This window comes from Gigantopelta aegis, chromosome 4, assembly GCF_016097555.1.
Source record: "Gigantopelta aegis isolate Gae_Host chromosome 4, Gae_host_genome, whole genome shotgun sequence".
Taxonomy (NCBI): domain Eukaryota; kingdom Metazoa; phylum Mollusca; class Gastropoda; order Neomphalida; family Peltospiridae; genus Gigantopelta; species Gigantopelta aegis.
In genome coordinates this window covers 82,520,351-82,543,639 of record NC_054702.1, presented here as the reverse complement: position 1 = coordinate 82,543,639, position 23,289 = coordinate 82,520,351, and the positions used below count along the sequence as shown (strand labels likewise).

General features: G+C 35.7%; 1 protein-coding gene across 1 annotated transcript in view; it reads right to left on the bottom strand.

Moving 5' to 3' along the window:
- Nucleotides 1-23,289, bottom strand: part of LOC121371212 (cytoplasmic dynein 1 heavy chain 1-like) — an 83,118-nt gene that overhangs the window by 21,668 nt on the left and 38,161 nt on the right. The window contains 25 exon segments of the mRNA XM_041496935.1: nt 456-695; nt 925-1,140; nt 1,699-1,816; nt 3,186-3,381; nt 9,413-9,473; nt 9,475-9,567; nt 11,124-11,303; nt 11,753-11,944; nt 12,416-12,509; nt 12,718-12,809; nt 13,429-13,641; nt 14,173-14,436; nt 14,835-15,021; nt 15,945-16,108; nt 16,416-16,581; nt 16,968-17,121; nt 17,399-17,573; nt 18,317-18,550; nt 19,316-19,480; nt 19,961-20,164; nt 20,468-20,695; nt 20,974-21,130; nt 21,447-21,532; nt 21,823-21,975; nt 22,915-23,127. Of these exon segments, the coding sequence (XP_041352869.1) occupies nt 456-695; nt 925-1,140; nt 1,699-1,816; nt 3,186-3,381; nt 9,413-9,473; nt 9,475-9,567; nt 11,124-11,303; nt 11,753-11,944; nt 12,416-12,509; nt 12,718-12,809; nt 13,429-13,641; nt 14,173-14,436; nt 14,835-15,021; nt 15,945-16,108; nt 16,416-16,581; nt 16,968-17,121; nt 17,399-17,573; nt 18,317-18,550; nt 19,316-19,480; nt 19,961-20,164; nt 20,468-20,695; nt 20,974-21,130; nt 21,447-21,532; nt 21,823-21,975; nt 22,915-23,127 (4,245 nt within the window).

Genomic DNA, 23,289 nt, shown 5'->3' with positions numbered 1-23,289 from the left:
TATTACGGTTGTTGATATACCAGTCATGGAGCAATGGTTGGAACAGGACAAAACTTGTAATCTATCATGGTTGATCGATCCTGCAGTCCTTCACGTTTGAAAATATCATAAGCTCCAGGAAACATATTGTTTTGAATTGCACAAACATAAATGTAAATGATCCCAACTTATATTTATAATAATAATAACTCAAAGATGTGTAAATTACTGGGGCCAGCTGGCAGCATATTAAAGCAGCTTCTGTTCAAACAACCAGCAGAAAGAATGATTTTACCATATTTTTAGGTGGCCGCTAAAACACTCTCCTGAGATGAAATTAATGCAATTGGGCATACAAGCAAGATCGTGTACCTCAGATGTGAAGGACTGATCTTGTAACCCAATACACTTAAGGCGAGTACCATACACTAAGCTACCTCCGTCCCTCATAGCAACTGAGACAACTATTAGCCCACCTCTGTCCTTGCGAGGTCTTGTCTGTAGTGCAGGCTGCTCTGCTGCAGCTGGTTACACCACATGGAGAAGAGGTTGCGTCTCATTGACTGGTCGAAGTAGCCCGCGTACGCCATGAATGCCGACGAGAGCAGCACGTCGCCGATGATGGTGGCCATCTGGTTCTTGAACGTCTCACTACCTGCCTCCCACCGCTGTTTCTCACTGCTCAGGCTGCTCAACAGGGAAACACTTCTCTGGACCTAAGGTTAAACAGTTGTGAGAAATAATTATTATTAAATGCTTTTTGTTGATTAAAAGGTTACATGCATTTGGAAGACAAAGCCTTTAGTAACATCATTTCCATAAAAACCAAAATATTTCATTAAACAAATATTAAAAAAATTGCTCTTTCAACTAACTAAAAAAACATTTTAGTTCATTTTTTATTTCTGAGAAATAGTTAAATCCACTACAAGACAAAAGCTATACCTTTGCTTCCACGGATGCGAGATCTGCCTTGATAGCCTGGGCCTGGCTGATGAGCATGGCGTACTCCTCCTTGTATTTGGCAATACTTCTCTCCAGCTCGACGACCAGCTTGTTGACCTCGTCTCCCTTCATCCGGTTCTCCTTCGCCTGGTTCTCCAGCGCCAGCAGCTCGTTCCGCAGAGGTTCCACACGCTTCAACATGTCAGCGTAGCTGATCTACAAAACACATTGCAAGGTTTTTTTTTTACCAACCAGGGCCCACATTTTCAAAACTATCTTAACTCTACGATATCTTCAAACCATTGTAGGCTATGACATCACTATGGTGTGTCATAATGACGTCACGGTTTTATGATATTGTAGCGCTAAGATTGCTTCGAAAATCTCTAGCCAGGATGTAAACTCTTTCAGTTGCATTCTAAATCTTTAATTTGGGTTTTTCTATGTTAAAATAAAATTTGTTAACTAAAAATATACCCTTACATTTGTTTGTACAATCAAATGTATTAATACTAGTATGGCCATTGTAAAGTCTATACTCAAGGTTTCATTAATGCATTGCCCATATAAATAGTGTGCATTTTGTTTGAAAACTTTACAAAAGTAAGACTCTGGACTTAACTTTCATGCTATCTACCATTTGTATCATTCTATGGTAGAGGCAGAAAAAAAATGTATTCAAAGTAAACATACATGTTACTTTTGACAGTTCCGTAATAACAAACATTTCTTATTACTCTTTAAAAGAGAGGTGTCCAGGAGAACCCCACAAACCTGAGCTATAGCCCATTTGACCATAGGTCCACAAGCCAAACTGGCGCGGTTCACTTTCTCGTAGTTGTAGTCTGGGTTGGTCAGATACTTTGTCTTCATTTTCGTCCGGATTTCATCACTGAAATTTAGACATGTTACTGAATCAAACATGTTTGCACAGAAAGGGATCTCTATAGTTTTAATGCATGTCACTTCAAACTGAATTAAAATACCTTAAACCGGATTTTCATAATTATATCAATAGTTTTATAATACTGAAATTACCACTTCACAAAATGCCCACAACTATTAAATAACTGCAGCAATTTCAGGCTATTTTGCTGCTGGTACAGGTAAACTTGAACTATGATGCAAAGCAATTGTACGGTAATCTAACTACTTCGTTAACAATTAATGCTGTCTGTGCTAAAAAGTTAACATTTCCTTCCTTATTATTCATTTTACAACAGCTCAAATGTGATTGTTGGTAAATGAATTTTCTTTCTTATGTTTGTGTCAAAGTTGCACATAATATAAACAAGAAAAACTATGTTTTATCAAATGCCAAGATCAACTGCATGAGCCTAGAAAATATTTTGTGAAAATTAAAAAAACATTATCATTTAACTTTCATTTAAAATCTATGTTTAATGACTTACAAATGCCCCAGGCCTAATACAAAGTTGTATTTAATGCATAACGTATTTATGACAACAGTAAGCTATTGTTATGACCTGCAAATCACTGTCACATGTAACCCCGCCCCCAAGAATGTTGTTACAGTAGGTACATACAATAATGGTAGAGCTAAAGTAGTGTTGAGAATTATGGCCCGAGTCATGATATTCCCCAAACAACTTATGGTGCATTAAGGGGTAGGGAAGTAATATGTCAGGCTTGCTGACAGATTAAAATTGTGCATTTCATTTTTTTTTTCAATTTACAATTTACAATTTAAAATAAAACTACTGACCACCAAAAAGCTACCAAAGAGCAAGTGAGACAACACCATACACATCACTTACGGGATATCTTCAATTTTCATATTCACAATATTAGTGATAAAGTTGTCCTTCATGATGGCCGCTCTGATACCCTTCCAGTCCGAGATACTCTCCCCAAGGAGGAGGAGTATTCCTTCAAGAGCCAACTTAACCACTGGGGGTGGGTTACCCATTGTCCGAATCTCAACCAAGTGTTGCTTCTTGATTGATTTCACCGCTACGTGCAGCATGGCAAGGAAATAAGATACACCATACACTATACAGTTTATACAATGGGCGAATTTGGGGATTGCAAGTGACAAAATGGAAAAAATAGTAAACAAAAATATACTGCTTTCTGAAAAAAAGAGAGATTTTTAAGATATTAAGATTAATACTTGTGACAAGAATGAATTACACCCAATTGTTCAAATTATATGTTTGCCAAAAAAAAAGAAAAGAAGTCAACTTTTAGCATTATGTCACCTGCAATCAGCAAGAACCGTATTCCAACCTTTAACTTACGTAATATCGTCAGTTGTGAAGTTAACAATAGTGGAGATAAAATTGTCTCGCATCAAAATTCCTCTCTGTGCTTTCCAATCGAGGTCTGCTTCCCCAAGTAAATCACAAATAGACTCTACGGCCATTTTGACAGCAGCTGGAGGGTTGGCAAGGGATCGTACTTCAACAAGGTGTTGTTTCTTAATCGATTTCACAGCTGAACACAAAACGAGTAAAGCAGTGCAGACACAGTAGAGCAAAGCAAATTATTAACAGAAAGTAATGCAGTCCTCTTGCAAACTATTTCCACATTAAATAAAAATAATAAAAGAGAACAGCAAAATCAAAATAATTTGTAAAAAATAATTTGACAAAAAAAAAGAGGAGAAATGGTTAGAATGTCACTGCTACACAGAATTCTCTATAAATTTTATCATGCAAAAATCCAGACCAAAAAACAACACATTTTTGTTTGACTGTAGTTATTAGTGTTAAGTAATCACTTCAGTCACAAATTGGTTTTACTGTTAAAAGAAATGAAATAATCACATGCTACATATGTAATGATGTTTCATTGTGGTTATTACTGTTAAGTGGAAAATAATCCAGTTGGACCAGTCATTTCTGATCAGTGATAATTTAGTTTTTCTGTTTTGACTAGTGTCTATGCCAATAAAAGCAGATTGCTCTATTGTAATTTCTGCTCAGAAAATTTGACATCCATTACTTTACTTTCAGCTCAGACAATTCAGCAATTTTAAGTGGATTTTTATTATGCTACATTTCTAATCTTGTAAAAAAAAACAGTATTCAAAGCAACAAAATACAAGCTTTTATATCTCAAAAGAATATATGAAATGTTCAACTCAACTGGAAGTATTAAAAACGTTTGAGAAGATAACTCAGTTGGAAAACAGTGGTTTGTACAAGAGCACTGCATACAGTAACACTATTTTACAAAAAAACATTTACTACTAATAAAGAGTTATGAAGAACAAACACAAAAACAAACATTATTTAAAAATCAAAACCTCCCATCTAAGAAGTAAACTTCCAAAACACTAAAATACCATGCAGTATTACAAAACATTTCAAACATTATAAAAAAAATTCCCATGCCTAACACAAATACAATTAAAGAAAAAATAAAATAAAACTACCAGAGATAGAGCACTAGTTAAATGAAAGACTGATCCTGGTCCTTTCAACAAGCCCAAGGAATCACAGCCATAAAATACTATCAGTGAGAAGACTGTGAAAACTTCACTAGTGAAGGAATAGGTTTTGCAATCATGTTTAGAAAGGTGGTTTAAACCCACGCTTGCAGTGGGTCCTACCGACAATAAAATGGGCGGAGCTTCAAGCCAGAGATAATGATCACGTGATCTAAGTCTAGCGACAAGGTCACATTCTATGAGTTATAATTAAACAAATACACGTGGCCTCAGAGAAAGAAAGCTGTACTCACGCAACGTTAAAATGAAGAACCACATTCCCGTTTTTTTTTGTTTTTCATCATTTAGATTAGACAACAGAATCCCAAATATCTCGTGCAAAGTTGCGAGTCTTCGGTTTTAGATTTTTTTTACCAACTGTTCTGCGTGGACAACGTGGAACTTCATAAAATGTCACCGAGGTAAAATCGCGACCAATGTTTTCATTCCAGTCTAAGATGGCTAGGTTACTTCTTCGTTTATATTCCTTGTCAGAGAAGGAAATGCGTTTGTCATGGTATACCAGACAAGCATTGTTGAATGATTCCATGTGACGTAGTCTTCCGGTGTTTTGTATATGACAAGTCGCTTGATTGCGCAATCGAAAAGTTTGATGGCGATCGGGTCTCGCAATATGATTTTGCTGGGCTCGTAGTTTTATCAGTTTTGCATCTTGATTCAGGCAAACAGTTATCGTGTATATTTTGATAATGTAAAACTATATTGTCAAGAAGACTTCTCAGTTTTTCTGGCGATCCACCACAATATTTCATGGCGTAATAACAATGCGTTTTCACCGATGCCGCTTTGTCAGACAATTCACCGTGCCATTTCACAGCATGGAACTTAACAGGGCCAGTATATCACTTTTTTCACTTCTTTCCTAATTCCCTTTGTTGCATGTCGTGTGTCATTTGTGTTAGTAACACCAACACGGTTTTCTGACAAGTATTTATTTATGGTGACATTTCGGTCGTGTCCGTGGATGTTGACATTGATTCCACATTTATCGAAATGGTCGTATAATTTCTTTACACCGAATGTGCTTACTGGATTGTCATCTTTGGAGACGACTGCCAGTCCTATGACCTTTTTTGGTTCAAATCCAATGGCAACCACGTCAGAATGCCGTGCATTTTTTCGCCACCCATGCCTTGCGTCTGTCAGTATCGTAATTCCTTTGAAGTCAGAATTAATATCAGAACATTGAAGTGTTGTGATAGCCGTTTCTTCGTCAACAGCATCTTTAATAGATTGATCAGCGATGTTATTTCTTTTGCAACAGTATAAATCTAAAAATCCACTGATGAAAGTCTTTGATAACTGACCAAATCCTGCAGATGCAAAAATTTGCGAGGAATGATCCACCCGGCAAACGGGCTGATGTGTCCACTTTCATGCTGTGTTGATTCTCACAGTGCAACGAAATTTTTCCTGTGTGCCCTGAGTATTCTATGGTTTCAATTTCCATGTGTTTTGAACATTCATGGGCAAGCACCTGTAATCTGACACAAAGATTTTTTATTGCCGATTCTGTAATGAGACACATCTTTTCTGTACTCTGTTCCTTTGGACATGGTAAATATGTTGAACATTTGTGAGCGGTTCCCAAATCATCTGCATTGGTGTTGCTTGGTGGCAATGCATGTTGTTGAAGATAAAAATCAAAAACCTCGTGTAGAATTGTGCTGTTGCTTGTATTTGAAACCCTGTCATCCAATAATAGTTTTGCGTGATCTATTTTGTTGAAGAGCAAAGTTTTGTCATCATTAAATTGGGCATAGAATCGAATGTTTCTTGTCACCAGAGGAATGTCTTTTAATTTTCTTCGTTTATTTCTTATTCACATCTCATCACCCTCATCTGACTTACTTTTCTTTCTTCCGAATTCTTGTCTGTTTTCGTCTTTTATACGCTGCATTTTCGATTTTTAAGTAAGCAAGCTTCTAACTTGGAATATGTTCACATTGAAGAAACGTTTTGATTATTTTTAAAAAGGCGCCACAAATACAGGTTGGTGTTAATATTTAGTTTAGTCTATTTTTCTAAAGGGCAAATTTTCTTATCTACTGACAAGATACATATGAGAAAACAACAATATTATTTTATTTAATAATGCACAGTGAAATTAAACGTAGTACATATACAGTATAACCTCGATTTAACGCCAACCAATGTTCCAAAATAATTTTGGCGTTATATCGAGTTGGCGGTATAGGGTGCCTTGGGTTTACTACCAAACTTAATTTTTTTTTTTAAATTGCTAAATGTCAAGAATATGACTCTTCTTCCTAGTCATCAGTCGTTTCGTCGTGAATCTGTTTAACACTTTCAAGAATCTGCTCGTCGCTGATATTAGCAAATGTCTCTGCTTCGTTGTCAATGTTGACAAACTCATCAACATCCATTCTCAGCTGTTCGTCGATTGAAATCCGCCCCGTGACGTCACCAACCAGATCTCGCAACGCTGTCGTTTCATTGGCTGGTGGTTGGTGCAAGTCGGAAATGAGGGTTCCGAGGAACGACCCCTGTGTGAATCCAACAATTTTTGATGGTGGTGGCACTGACGATATCCCAAGCATGTTTCACAAAACGAATGCCGTCACAACGCTGAAAAGTGATTGGCTATATCTTGTTGACTTTTAGTTGAATCTATCTTCGAGTACTGAACAATTTATCTTTTTTTAACCGCGTCTAATACGATACGTTTTCGATTTGAATCCATTCTGCTGTAATAAAATGCGTTACCGGTGTCGTCGCATTTATGCCAAAGCTAAATAGCAACTTAACATGAGGCCATGGTAGAAATATGTTTGAGCATAATAAAACTTACCTAAAGTTTGTTTATTAATTAAACTTGAGTCTTTGTTGCCAGAACTTCAAAGACCCAACATAACAATCCGCGATTGAAATAATGAATCTAATGCACCCCTCTGTCATGTGATCACTATAGCGGCTGTTCTTTCTATACCGAGTGTTGATTGGACATAAACACCGCGCCTGCCTAAACAATTCTAGCATTTACATCCGTTAATTGCTAGACAATAAACAAAAACAGATTCAGTGTGTACTGCCAGAGTACAACGGAGTTAGGATTTCCCCATTCAACAGATCGCTAGTAATTATGTCACTATAATCAACTTTGTGACCAGACCATTGGCGGCAAAATCGAGGGAATTATAATGGCTAAATGGAGTTCGGTTCAAAAACGTCGTTGGCGAATGGTGGATACCGAGGGTGGCGTTATATCGAGGGAAATAAACATGAATGAAAACGGTACTTTAAAGAAACTTGGCGGTATGCGAGGTTGGCGTTAAATCGGGGGGCAATAAATCGAGGGTACACTGTACATGCATATATTTGTTTTTATTGCGACACTGAACTCACATTATTCGAGTCAGAATATAACATAACGGAAGAAAGTTTTAGTAGCTTTGTCTCGTTTACAGCGGAATGTCGCACATTCCTGGTAATTAAATTATCGGGGCTATTGTTTTAGTTTCCATCAAAAGTGTGCCAACGTTTGCTGACAAATCATGAGTGAAAAAGGAGAATTATGTTTTAAAATAACCAAGGATCAAGCGGAAGCTCTATTGGCATTCTGTCGTTTTAGCGATTTTGATTTAGACAATGATGTTATAAAAAATGAATGGTCAGTTTGTGAGGACGAAGGTAGTGCTCACTTTGAAGAAGCGTCGGAAGCGCACCGGTTGACAGCACCGGACCGGATTGCTAAAAAAATACATGTTCTGGCTCTCGGGAAGGGTCGCAGAGAATTCTCGAACAAAGTGATGGACACAGTAGAACCTCGGCCAGATAACACAGCACACCTACTGACGATGAATGTTCATCTTGTTTTTGTGTGCCATGTGTCACGTCCGATAGACAGAATTGGTTAGGAAATGGCGATGCACCCCATATTCGTAATGCTGGTTTACGGAAAGAACGTTATAAAAAATTCTGGAAAATGTTGTCTCGCCGAGGTGCATGGCTTGATGCCTGATACCAACAGAGAAATTTTTTTTATCTTTAGATACAGGTACCACCCACTGAGAGAAATGATGCAGCACTGTGTTCTGTCGTTGGTCAGGTCATTATACCCAAACCCCGATGGTATATTGTATATGGGTCATAAGTGGCAATAAACGATGAGTAGACACCTGTAAAGGCATTATTATTAAATGTATTTTGCAAATAAGACGTTTGCTACCTTGCAAGTGAGGGGCAAAAATACTATTATTCCACGTGAGCCTTGTTACTCATGGTTGTCATGTAACATAAACAAGCTACGTCACATGTCCATATACGACTATTCAATTCTACGCTTCGGAGTTATAAATTCCAGTTTACCTCTAATTACAATAGCTTTGTATAGAAATTAAAAGCATTCTTTATTTCTCTTACATTTATCTACAAGCGTATCAAATTTGGAATTATAATATGTTCTAATTGTTCTATAAATATTAAAAATGTACCCCCAATAAAGCTGTGTCTTCAAACTGTCAAACTTTCAAACATTTTGGATTGAAACTCCGCCCACTCCTATTTATATCAAAGGCACGGTTTAAAAGTATATGAAGAATAAAAACAAGGACAGTATAAAGAATAATAACAACAAAACCTTGGTCTGTGGATCCCGCCTACAACTTGGGTCAGCAGAAGATAACCAAGTACAGACACTTAGGAATTTCTTTAAGGAGATAATACTTAATTGTCTTCGCAACAAGATGTAACTCTTTTTAGTAACTATGCTACACTTCCCGACTATATTATCCTATGACCATAACAATAAAATCAAAAGCATTCACAAACAATCTGACATAATCTCCCTCTTCTTCAACACCCTCAGAAAGTCATTTCATGAATTACATTCTATACAATATATCATTTTGATTAGTATTCAATTTACAATTTACAACCGTTCCCTAAATTGTTTTAAGTATTACATAAACATTTAAAAACACAACATTTATTTCGAAGACCACATGGGTAATCAATAAGTTAAAATGATGATGAAATGACGTTTAAGTTTACCCTGTTGGGCTTCAATAACAGCTGGCTCCACCTTGGCCAGATCCTCTTTGACAAAGGCCTTGCTTCTCTTGGATTATGGCAGTTTGATCTTTCAGAGCTTGCTGTATCTCCTGTGATGTTACTTTTTTCCTTTCTGCCTCTTGTTGGTCTTTTACCTGTTAACAAAGTCATTTGCATTTTTAAAATTTTATATATGTTTTTGTTACACTGCAACAAACACTCCTACCCAAAACCCACCCATTTTATTAACAGTAGACCTTAAAATGTATACCTACATATAAGCCAAATCCAAAGTATATGCAACTGTAAGCAAATGATACTTAATACAAACACAAATTCTGTCAGGATTAAGCTGACATTAGCCAAATTGCAAAATGTGAATTAAAGTTGAATTTGGTGAATACATTTCATTATAAAATCTCCAAAAGCTATCTTGAGTATCTATCACCATTTTGTCCAAAAGGCCAATTGAAAACTGAAATGGACTTCAGATTTTCTGACCAAATTTACTACATGAACCCTGCTGTGTGCATACACTGTTTAAGTATATTTACCCCCCCCCACCACCCCCCAAAATACCTTTTCTAGCTGAAACAAAACACAAAGTAATACCATAGAATACCATTTATTGAGTTTGGCATTAGCAGCACAATGATAATCTACATAACTTACCATATGTTTGAGTTGGCACACAACAGTAATCTGACTTGCTTACCATCTGCTTGAGTTGAGCAATGGTGGTTGTAATTTGAGTAGTTTACCGTTTGTTTGAACTTGTTGTACACCACAATAATCTGAAGAGCTTACCATTGGTTTAAGTTTGGCACACAACAGTAAATTTGAATAGTTTACCATTTACATAGTATGACACACAACACTAATTTGGGTAGCTTACCATTTGTTTACAAAAAAAGAGACTCAAATAACATTCATTTTGCAGCAGGAGTCTAAATGAAAAGACATTTTTGGTAATTTTGAGTTTGGCACATAACAGTAACCCAAGTAGCTTACCATATATTTGAGTTTGGTACACAACAGTAAATTTGAGTAGCTTATCACTTACTTGATTATCACACGTAACACTAATTTGGGTAGCTTACCATTTGCTTGAGTTTGGCACACAACAGTAATCCAAGTAGCTTACCATATATTTGAGTTTGGTACACAACAGTAAATTTGAGTAGCTTATCACTTACTAGTTTGGCAAACAATAATTTGGGTAGCTTACTATTTGCTTAAATTTGGCACACAACAGTAATCCAAATAGCTTACTATTTGAGTTTGGCACACAATAGTAAATTTGAGTAGTGTACCATTTACTTGAGTTTGGCACACAACAATACTATGGGTATCTTCCCATTTGTTTGAGTTTGGCACACACCAATAATCCGAGTATCTCACCATCTGTTTGAGTTTGGCACGCAACAGTAAATTTGAGTAGTCTACCATTTACTTGAGTTTGGCACACCACAATACTTTGGGTAGCTTACCATCTGTTTGAGTTTGACACACCACAATTCTTTGAGTAGCTTACCATCTGTTTGAGTTTGGCACACCACAATACTTTGGGTAGCTTACCATCTGTTTGAGTTTGACACACCACAATACTTTGGGTAGCTTACCATCTGTTTGAGTTTGGCACACCACAATACTTTGGGTAGCTTACCATCTGTTTGAGTTTGACACACCACAATAAATTTGGGTAGCTTACCATTTGTTTGAGTTTAGCATTGGCAGCTGCGTTCTTCTCCTCGAGCTCGATGCGCTTGATGGACAGCGACTTCTGGAGCTCCTCCACCTGGTCGACCGTCTCGTGGATCTTGTGCAGACCCACATTCAGGTGAAGCTGCTGCTCCTCCAGGTCAGAGCGCTTCTCGTGGTACAGCTTCGCCTGAACACACAGAACACAGACAAAATAACACAGGGTCACAGACACAACATGGAAAACATAACCGTAAGACAATGCCAGGAGTATTCAGTCACAGAACGGAAAGTTTGTGAAATCAATGAAATGTTCCTGAACACCACCAGTGAAAAACAGTTGTGTATAATTTATGTATTTATATGTGTTTTTTGTCAAAAATTAACCCAGTAGTCTAAAGGTTAATTTCAGAGCAATCAAAATAAAAAGGAAAACAATTCAGAAGTCTTGATTTTAAACACAGTGTGATTTAGTAACATTCCTGAATTAAAACATTCAGAAGAAAACAAAATAAATGACAAAATTTCCCCATCTTGTGGACAAATACACAATTCTATTGACAAGAGTTTATGGAATATTAAATATTGTAAATCATAAAAACATGTTATGGAAAAGCACATATTGAGCTGTTCACTTACAAAATGGTGGATGAAATCGAGGTAATGTCTAGGAGTGATGGCCATCACTCTGCCTCCCCGTCGAGCCACTCTGGCATTGGCTTGATACAGAGAGATGTGGACGAAGCAGAATGCGTTGACCACAGCATCCCGGTGACACGGGGGCATCGGCAGATTCTCATAAGCAATAGGGAAGTTGCCTGGTGGCATGTACTGTGAAAAAGATAAAAATATGAAGATACTACATTTGTTAAACCTAAGACTGGATACAGGCAAATGTCCAGAGCACTAAAAATCCCACCTGGCCACCATTTTTCTTCTTCTCTATATCAAAACCAAAACTATAATGTTTGTATATAATTAAAAAAACAGGATATACTTTGAAATCAAGGTTGAAGATATGAATACAGAAATCAATAGACTTTTCCTGAACACTACCAATGAAAAAGTTTTTTTTATTCATTATAAACATGTCAAACCTGAGTAAGCATTCAAGTCAATAATTTAAACCATATACGAGACAATGCAAGCAAATACTCTTAAATATTGGAAATGAAAACTTCTTTAAACTTTAGGTTGCTTTATCTTAAGGTTTAAACCTTAGGATGCTTTATGTTAAGGAATCATTTACATTTTAACCAAGGAATACTAAGAATGTGAAAATATAACTGAAACTAGACTTACATTGCCTCTCTCCAGGTCTATCTTGTTTGTGAACTCCCTTCCCACTTGGTACAAGGCTCCAGTTGACCAGTCTCCAAACCAATTCAGCACACATCTGAAGTGATACAGCAATGTTAGACTCTTTCCGGCACATTCTGGTTAAATATTTAAGGCTACTAAATATTACATTACCAAAAGAAAGTGTACAGTAACCGTAGTTATCACCTGCTTGCTAGTGCAGGTTAGTAATGGTATTGTAAAGTAATTCACGTATGACGATAAGAGATAAAATTGACAAATCTGAGTAATAACTAAATGAGTACCTGTTGAACAGAGCTGGTGATGTAGCTGCCCTGTCCTTCAGTCCTTCTGACGATGGGTTCATTGTGAACACAACATGCAGGTTTTTCAGTACCTAGAACAGACATATTTATAATCAATAATAAACTCACCTGAGGAAAAAATTAACAGTCTTACGCAAACAAACCATAAAACTAAAACCACATTTAATCAATTTTTAGATAGCAAATTTTCTTTTAATTAATATTCCCCAACTATTCCATAAAATTTACATCTGCTTTACACATTTGCATGTTTCTTACAAAATTTCAAACATTGTCACTTTTTACTATAAGATGTTTTTTAAAAATCCCAATGTTGCATCCATAAAAACTTTAAGTTTGTTTTGGTAGAAAACACTTAATCACTGGCAATTGGATGTCAAACATCTGATTATTCTGACATAGTCTTCAGGGGTAGCAGCAAGTGATCTTTTAGATGCACTTCCCATAGAAAAAGACACCTTGCAGCTAATGACTAAATGCAAAAATATTTCTGATAACACAAACTAGTAGCTACAATTATGAAATTTTAAACAAATACAACACCTATGGAGAAAAAGGTGCAAAATAATGTCAGAGTAATAAACAGTACACAAGCAACATTTTGTACATTTTGTTAAGTTTGTAGCCAACAGCATCTGCTGTTATGGTAGTAAAGGCACTGAAATATATTTTAATGACTGTTAGTCATACCTGCTGTGTGAACCATTTGTACAGCTCCTCTCCCGAGTCCAGCATCAGACCTTCCCTCTGGGCGCCCTCCTTGCACTGGGTCATTAGTGTGGTGTATTCATCTCCCTCAAACAGACCGGGCACCTCACCGTTGGCCAGCAGTGTATTCATACGCTCAAGGAAACTAGAATCCAGCACGTTGGACTCGTCCATGATGAAACACATCTTCTCATCCTAAAACAATCAAATATAATGTTTATATGATGGTTGTACTCTGTGTGTTTTTCGGTTGAAGTATCATTTCAGTTCATATGTTTTGTCAAGAGCACCACAGAATGATATTACAGATTTCACCCTATCACATTTACTTAATGTTAAGTGCAAAAATCAGACTATTAAGTGTTTTGTAATACCATGGAGTGATAACATTAATTGAATGCAGGACTGCTCCAATGAATTTCATGGCACTTACAGTCTTATGGTATGCAGATGCTTTTTAAAAATCTCTTAATACATACAGTAATACTATTAAAAGCTGAAATTGTGAAATTGCTTAAGGTTGATATTTTGAGATTCTTTCTCATAATCTCATGTTTCCGTCAACAAAATCCGGAATTCTCAAAAGCCTGCTAAATTCTCAAAAGCCTGCTAAAAAAAGTGACCATCTATTAACCATTGCCATAATTATTCCCATATTTTATTATCTACAGCCACACATATCAGTAATTTTAATATTATTTACTACTGAAATTTGTAAGTAATAACCTTGCAGCCTGATCTTCTAAGCACAATTCTGAGATCCTCATCAAAGTCGAATGCTGTGTACTTATTATGTACTTTAATCTGGTAAACAGTCAAGCCATTCATCCAGGCTACAAATCGAGACAGGGTGGTCTTCCCTGCTCCACTGACGCCAATGAGCAACAAATGTCCCTGAGGCTGTCGGAATATTCTGTCAATTCGCAAAACATGATCCAGCACTTCGTCAAAGAGAACCAAGGGAACATCCAGTTCTTCTTCATAGAACACCTGTTGGGCAAAAACAAAACAAAAAAATTAATAAGATAGGGCCTTCAGTGTTATTTTATATATGATGTAAATATTAAATATGGATTGATATTCAAAATAAATACCAAGTAAAGATAAGAAGAAAACAATTAAACACTTTATGACTGATCCTGAATATAAATATTTCCAGTCATAATTTGTAATTTTGGATAACCTTACCATTGTGGATAAAACCAAAGTAAACGTTTTACCGATATATCAATAAAAATACACACTTTGTGAGTCTATTTATCCCAAAATAATATTATCAGGACACATTCCCCTCCACCCCCTCAACATATCTCAGTGACCAGAAACTGAGAATTAAGAATCCTGCATTTAATTTTCTGACTCAATTATTATTATAAAGTTTATATCACCTTTAGCCTAGCCTTTGTGTATTCACGCAGCTCTTCTCTGTCAACGGGTATGTAATCCTTGGACAACCAGTTACTGAAGAGGATGGGGCGCGTCAATGCCTCATCACGATTTATGTTGGGAAAGTGCTTCAGTGCCACCATATCAACATTCTGATCTGTCCACAGTCTCTCATCATCTTCAATTAGTCTGAAGTAAAAATCAAAACAAAAAACTTAACTGCAAAAACAGAAGGGGAAAAAAAGAAGAAGACCAAACTATATCAAGATATTTGCAACGTTTTATGAAATTAAGTGTTTATATATTTGATATTTTTTTTACTCATGCTGAAATGATGTCAAAGAATGCTTGTAAGATATAGTTCAAATAATTAATGACAGAAAGACATGGGATGGTGTTACACACTATTTACTACTAATGGTGACTAGGGTATAAATATAGAATATCAGGTTACTATGTTTTAATATGGTTATTTGACATGGTCTAGATAATGGTGTATCAGGCAAGTTTCAGTGAGCCAGTTACATCATTATCAAACTGAGCCAAATCACCATGATATCAAAATGTAGTAACCCGATTTTTCTTTTAATCATGTAATGCCTATCAAGCTATATTTTTTACTTTTTTTCTGTGAAAATAAACATAAGTTTAGGTGTGACTGGAGGAAGATCTATGTCACTGGCTGCTAGTGACTATGTTATGTCAGATGTTAGAAATTGGAGTAATCAGAATTCCATATGAACTATGCAGAATTCAGTTACATCAAGTTCCAACCTAGAGGTGGTGTAGGCAGAATCAAAATTAGTGGATGTTGGTGTTTACTTCTGCCCAATGCAGTGTTCACTTTTCTGTGTTGACCACTTGTTAACATTCATGAATGTAGATGTTTGTGGTTTTTAGCATTTTAAAACTGTGGTCTCTTTTGATAAACTCATTGTTATCATCAGCAAATATGCCCAGTGTTATACACAATGTATGCAGTACTCAAAAACAACAGTGGTTATAACAGAGTTCAAATTTAGTTCAGAGTGATGGAATTTCAAAAATAGTTTTCCGTAAATCCTGATGGTCCATCTAGTACTCCCAATATTTAATATTTAATCCGGTCTCACCTGTCCTGGAACAGTCGGAGCGCCTCGTGAACGTAGATCCTGACAAGTCCTTCAATGGGCAGCGACTCGAGAGGCCGCAGTGCTTCACAGATACCACGTACCCACCGCGTCATCTCACGAGGACTGTACACGTAGTGGGGCTGCATGTCTTGGGTAAACCGATCCTAAACATAATCAAGATGAGTCATCACATTTGACAGGCAAACCAGTGCACAACATTAATATAAAAACAAAATAATCACTATTTACACTAATGATTTCAGTAACTTGCTAAAATATTAGAAATCAAAATGCAGAGATTTTAGATAAAAAGAGTACCAAAAGATTGGTGGATATAATATGAATTATTCTTATTCAAAATGAAGAAAAACATTTAAAATTTAATGTCAAAATAAAAGGCTGTATTAAAAATAAAGGGCCTATTATAACTATAAAAGTGGTTTTATTTTTATAGTATTCATTTGAACTTACCTGTGATTTCATGTAGAATTCAACCATGGCGTTTGTGAGTGGTTCGGCATACGGTTTGAGGCTTGGCACCAGACGCAGCATGGCACGATTGAATGTTCCGTAAATCTGTTTCAAAGATGTCTCTCCAGGATAGTCCACATACACAACAGGAACGTGGCGCAGGAATCTGTCAGAGAAAAATCAATGATAATAGATTTAGACATTTAAAAAAAGGTCTTATTTCAACTTATTTATCCTGCTGTTATGTGTTAGTACCAAGCAACTCTGACAAAAGATTATTTGTTTGAAGCATATTTTAATTATTTTCCAGCTGCACAAAAAAAAAAAAAGAAAAAAAGAAAGTTGGATATATGTGAACATTCTGTTGATATGCTGACATTAAAATCAATCACAAACTTTGACTTATTTTATACTGTAAAAAAACCTCATCACATTCTCTTGATATGGTGGGGGGGGGGGAAGGAAAGAGAGAGAAGAAAAGCAAAAAAGGCAAATCATTTGTCAAGTATAAGATAACAAAATCATGATTCAGGAAGTGTTTATTGTGGTTACCTGTGTGAAAGAGGCTTCCTGCCAGGATCTGTGGGAGGATTACAAGCTCCAACGAACTGAATTCTTTCAAACTTCACAAATGTCTGGTCTGACGTTCGGTAGAATCCTCCTTGTTCCATGAGTTGTCGCAGGAATGATATCACACGCTGGGTTCCTGAGACAAAAAATTAAATAAAATAAAAACTAAACTAACATATAAAGCAATTGCAAATTTCAAATAATATATAATGACTAATTATACAAACATTGTTGATAATACAAATATTTTAGTAGCACTTTAAAATCACAATTTTTTTTGTTATTTGTAATTATGTTTTAAAAATGTGACAACAATTAACTAGTGTGCTTACAGTAACACAGGAATGCTATTACACTGTCTTACAAAATCAGTTTTCTCAAATCAATAAAAATATTAAAGAAAGCCATTATACCATATTTGTCCATGTCAGGCAGGTTGATCTCATCACAGAAGAGAATGAGCCACTTGTTGAGCTGTATCGGTGACAGAACCACTCCGTTTGGTGTGCGACGGAACTCACAGTAGTGGTCAAATGTTTTCAACAACAACTCGGGGGTTGTGGCACTACTGAAGTTCAAGCCCACAACCTAATTAAAGGAAATCAAGGAAAAGGAAGATCAGATGCAATTTCTACCTTGCAAGTTACTTTCTGCAATATTTTAATACACCTCAAAATAACAAAATTATATTGAGATAATAAAATACGAGAATAATTTAGTATTAATTAAAAAATACTGTACAAAAGAATTTTTTTTACGTGAACATACAAGGCCAATTACAACTCTTGAATTCAGTACATAGATAGTACAGAGACAACAATTAATGATGGCTTTATTGTTTAGACCACAAGTGGAAGCATGCACTTTAATATAATCCAGATTAAGCATGATATTTTTAGCCTTTTCAACAACCTGAAAATTCTCCATTAAAGGGACATACCCTAGTTTTTAAACACTAAGGCATATTTTTTACTAATATAACCGTTTTTGATAATTAAATCATACTTTACTTAGATTTTATGGTTTAGATTATCAATTTCCGTACATTCGAAGTGTTTTTGGTCATCCTGGTGTTTTTAATATCACAAAATGCATTTCTCATATTTTCAAAAAACATGTGCATCTGAGAAATAAGAGTTATAGAGTCGAGTTTTAGTCCATTATTAGAGGGCATTTCACCATTTCAAAGTCACAGACTCATGTTTTACTCAATTGTAATTTTATCCAAATGTGTTATAGGTTTGTAGATTAACTAAACTTAGTGTTAATTTTCATAAGTTGAAACTAGGGTCTGTCCCTTTAAAAACAGCATGTAAACAAAGAGTACAAACCTCCATGTCTGGCAGTGCTCTCAGTGCACTGAACAAGGTCATAGTTTTTCCTGAGCCTGGAGGTCCACACAGAACCAGCGGTTTGTGTTCTGCCAGCCAGGTGTACAGCAAACTCTCGTGTCGCACAGTGTCAATTGTCGGAATCACAACATCAGGGGAGGCAACTTTGTGTGTCTCCACTTCCACTTGGGGTACTTTGGCAGTCCATGGCTGCCATTCGCCACTGATAGCAACCTGATAAAAATAAAATGCAAATCATAAAACAAATATTACATGAAAGATATGTTACAGGGAATCAACTGATAATAATGATTGATATGAACACATTTTTGTATTTCAGCACCTTGAATAGTAAAGTAAAGTTTGTTTTATTTAACGACGCCACTAGAGCACATTGATTTTTTATCTTATCATCGGCTATTGGACGTCAAACATATGGTCATTCTGACACTGGTTTTTTTTAGAGGAAAACCGCTGTTGCCACATAAGCTGCTCTTTTATGACAGGCAACAAGGGATCTTTTATTTGCGGTTCCCATAGGCAGGATAGCACAAACCATGGCCTTTGCTGAACCAGTTATGGATCACTGGTCGGTGCAAGTGGTTACACCTACCCATTGAGCCTTGCGGAGCACTCACTCAGGGTTTGGAGTTGGTATCTGGATTAAAAATCTCATGCCTTGACTGGGATCCGAACCCAGTACCTACCAGCCTGTAGACTGATGGCCTAACCACGACGCCACCGAGGCCGGTACACTTTGAATAGATGCAAAGCAAAAAAAATTCTGTTGGTAACTAACTTGTGACTGGTTCTTCTTAAAAGTATTTGAAATGTACACATTAAAAAAAATTCAACACTATATTTCAATAACTTTTATGATATAAAACAATTTTTAAATACATATATTTAATACCATTATTTATAGGACACAAATAAAAGGATAAGTAACAAACAATTCATAAGATCACTTTCTATAAAAAGCAATGCTAATAAAATTACCTCAAAGTCAATAATTGACATGTTGGATGGTGGAAGAGGAACAGTTGTAGTTCCTCGGATAAAATCTCCAAGATCTTGTCGCATCTTAATACGTCCATCGCCAGACATCGACCAAATCAATGAGTATATCAGGTACTTGGACAAGTAGCGTTCCATCTGATCTTGCTATACAGAAAGAAATGAAGAAAATTATAAATTTATATTAAGATTATTATTATTAGTGTCTTTTTATAATGTTAATTAGCATGGTGAATGTTAAGACTGCTAGTCTATTTCAATCAATAAATATGCCAAAAGAAACAGAGGAATTTAAAAACTTTTATTATTACTGTACTAATAATATAATTACAACCGATATACAGTACTAAAATTGGTGCTTTGTCATGTTTGTCGATTACCATCAATATATTAATATATATCTGTTCATTACAGAAACTATTGAATTAATTTATAAACTATAGTTATTACAAGCTCCCCCCCACATCCTACCACAATTAACTATTGCCCAAATATTAATTTATATTAAAAAAAACCCTGTTGTACCATTTTTTCAGAATGTGCATGTTTAGTGTCCTATTTATTAATGAACAGGATTTAATATTCATGACTGGGCTGCTCTGTGTTGATTACATATAAAAATCGCACCTGCATTGGGAAGTCACAGTGGTTGCGGTTGTAAGCTATAACATTGCGCACGCCCTGGTTGAGCAGAGAGAACAGTGAGGTGAGAGCTCGTAGGCGGGTGAAGTCCATCACATGCTCTAGGGTAGCAGCGTACTCGATACTTTTGTTGATCAGTCCATTTGACGCAAAGAATGGAGTGAAAACAGCCTTAGCATCTTGCTGAATCTACAAAGAAAATGAAACATAAAACACAGATCCAAGAAGTCTGGCAGACATTTCATAAATCTAACATGACTAATTCAATCACAAAAAAGTGTATAACAAAATAAAAGCTGACAAAAATGTCTTTGGATCACTTATTAATTAAACGTAACTAAATTAACACACCTTTAGATGGTAGTAATAAATGTAAATTGATAAAAAAATAAAAGTCAATGGAACTATTTTGATTTGTTGGTGTTTGAAAAAGACATAAATAATTAAGTAGCCATTATTCATTTGACTGTAGAGTTATTAAACTAATTATACCCTTAATGTTGGTGACAGAAGATCGTCCTTGCCATCTCCACCACCTCCCATTCTCCGCCACGTGTCATCCTCAGATTCTTCCACTGGCACGTACATCAGTTTTTGGAGGTAGTAATCAAAGATCATATCGGTTGACAGAACGTCTTCACTGAACCACACCATTCCACAACGACTCACTGTTGCCAGTGTAGCAAACTTGAGATCCTGCACTTCAAACATGATCCGCACCTGATTAAAAGTAACAAAATAATAATTAAATTTACAACAGCTACTACAGTGAACTCTTCTAAACCGGACACGCTTGGGACCAAGTAAAAAGTCCAGTTTTAAGAGGTATCCGGTTTACAGAATTGAGAGAATTCCGGTTTTGAGAGGTTTCACTGTACTACAATCAGAGAGATTCAATGAATATACTTGCTGCATCATTTTAAGCTGACATCACAAAAACAATTCCTACCAAAATGTAAAATGCAATCTTGAACAGCCTAAGAATTGAAATGGCTTACATTGGGAGGGATGCCAAGACGCTCTCCATTGGGCAGAGTCAGCAGTTTGTTGTCATCAAGGACAGAGTTCAAATTTTCCACCCATTCAGGATCCACGTCACCATCAAAGATGATCCACTGCACTTTGCTCAGCTCTCCTCGCACATTGTCAATAATCCTGTAGAAAACAATCATAAAGGTCAGTGAAAATTCTTGGGTATATTCAGGTAATCAGTTAAATTAATTACCCAACATTTTTAAAAAGACACAAATGTCCCAGTGATTTTTTTCATGTTCAATTACTGGCTTCATTTAGTCCAGTCAAGTTTAACTGAAACATATATAATTTATTACATAACTTGAAAATGAAGGGTATTTTTTAAAAATGACAGACATTAACCCATGAAATTATTGTGCATTTTTTTTATGCAGACTTATTCCTGAAACATCAGTCACTAGCCAATTCAGAGCATAAAGTACAAACTTCAACTTACTTTCTCAGAATGTGAGTAAACAGACCATCTGTCCATTCTCTAGTATTGGGATCCAAGTTTCCATACAAAGCTTCTTTTGATATTGACTGGAAGAAAAACAAACATATGACAAACTGAATTTTAAATTTTTCTAAAATCACCAGACACACACAAGTTGACTACAACTTACATAAGTTAAAAATTAGGTCAAAGTCTCTTTTCAAAAGATTTGTGACAATATAAAAATTATTACAGACCACTTTTGTCAAATATTTGTGAAATATACTTATATATTAACAACAAGAGTCTTTAAAATTAAATTTCTTAGAAAATCTATTATATTGAAAATTATCTGTTTATACTATGTTTATATACGCAATTTTAAGAATCAACATACTTTTGGATCAATAACATGTGCTACTCCCTCAATGCCATTGAGTCGCTCCAGTGCTTTCAAGAGGACCTGCCAAGCTGTGGACTTGCCACTGCCACTGGGTCCAACCATCATCAACCCATGATGCAGCAGAGTGATCTGGTACAGTTGCAATACCTAGAAACAAAAACGAGTTCAGATTTAGAAGATTTGTAAATAATGATGGTATAATAAAAAACAAACTCAAGAAAGTTAAAACCAAAATGTATTTGCCGTAAACAAGATTTATACCTAAATTTATTATTAAATATGTTCTGTCAAAGAAATCTGAAAGACAATTAATAAAATAACAAAACAAAAAAGAACACAAGGAATAACAACACATTTACAAATACTTGTTTCTCTCTATTATTAATCACAATGTAATCAAAACTGGTTTTCACTAGTATTCATTCTTTTACACACAGGGCCCCATGATACAAAATGATGTTAGTGCTAAGATCTTCTATAACTACCTTAGACCGCTTCATAAAGCAGGGCTCTGGGTTGTTAAGATTTTATGAAACAATACTAGCACTAAGTCTTCAGCAACAGGAATGCACTACAGGTTTATAATAGTGATATATTTATAACAGGTTTATAATTATAGTGAATTACTCTTAACAATTTCAATTTTAACCCCCCCCCCCCCCCACACACACACACACAATATATGGTGACACACTGATGATACCAACAAAAATGTTTCTCTGAGTGATGAGAATCCATACAATAGTTTTAAAGTCCAATAATAAGAAAAATGACGACAAACAGGAGCATGTGACAAAGAATGCTAGTAATGCAACTTGTGGTCACAAAGCATGAATAGTTCATGCAATTGACAGGACACTGTAGGAATATCAACGGGAGTGGTTACATGTTTATTTACTGAAATTTGTATGACCAGATTTCAAGTAAATTATATTATTTATGCAATTATTTGGTGCACAGGAACTTTTTTCCACGAGTATATATATATATATATATACACACACACACACACACACACACAAACACACACAAATATATATATATATATATATATATATATAAAGACAGAAAGATAAAAGTATCCACCTTATCGACCCAGTGAGCTCCCTGTTCATCTCCTTCACCATACGACAGATGCATCTCCTCACAAACTTTCTTGATCTCTTTCCTCAGAGCCTTCATCATGTTGGGCGTGTACTGAACGCCAGGGAAGACGTCCGACAGCAGACTGTGCAGCAGTGGAATGTCCTCGGCCACCAGTTTGGGAACCATGGTCTCCATCACACTCTGGATCAGAATCTACAAACAAGCAATATAGCGATAGACCAAAGTAAAACTAAAAGATAAAAAAATATATCTGATTAGTTTTAAAACAAATTTAATCTTGTATATTTTAGTGTATAAATTTCACAAAGTAAATGAGTTTGATAATGATACAAAATGTGTTTTTCAGTGAGACAA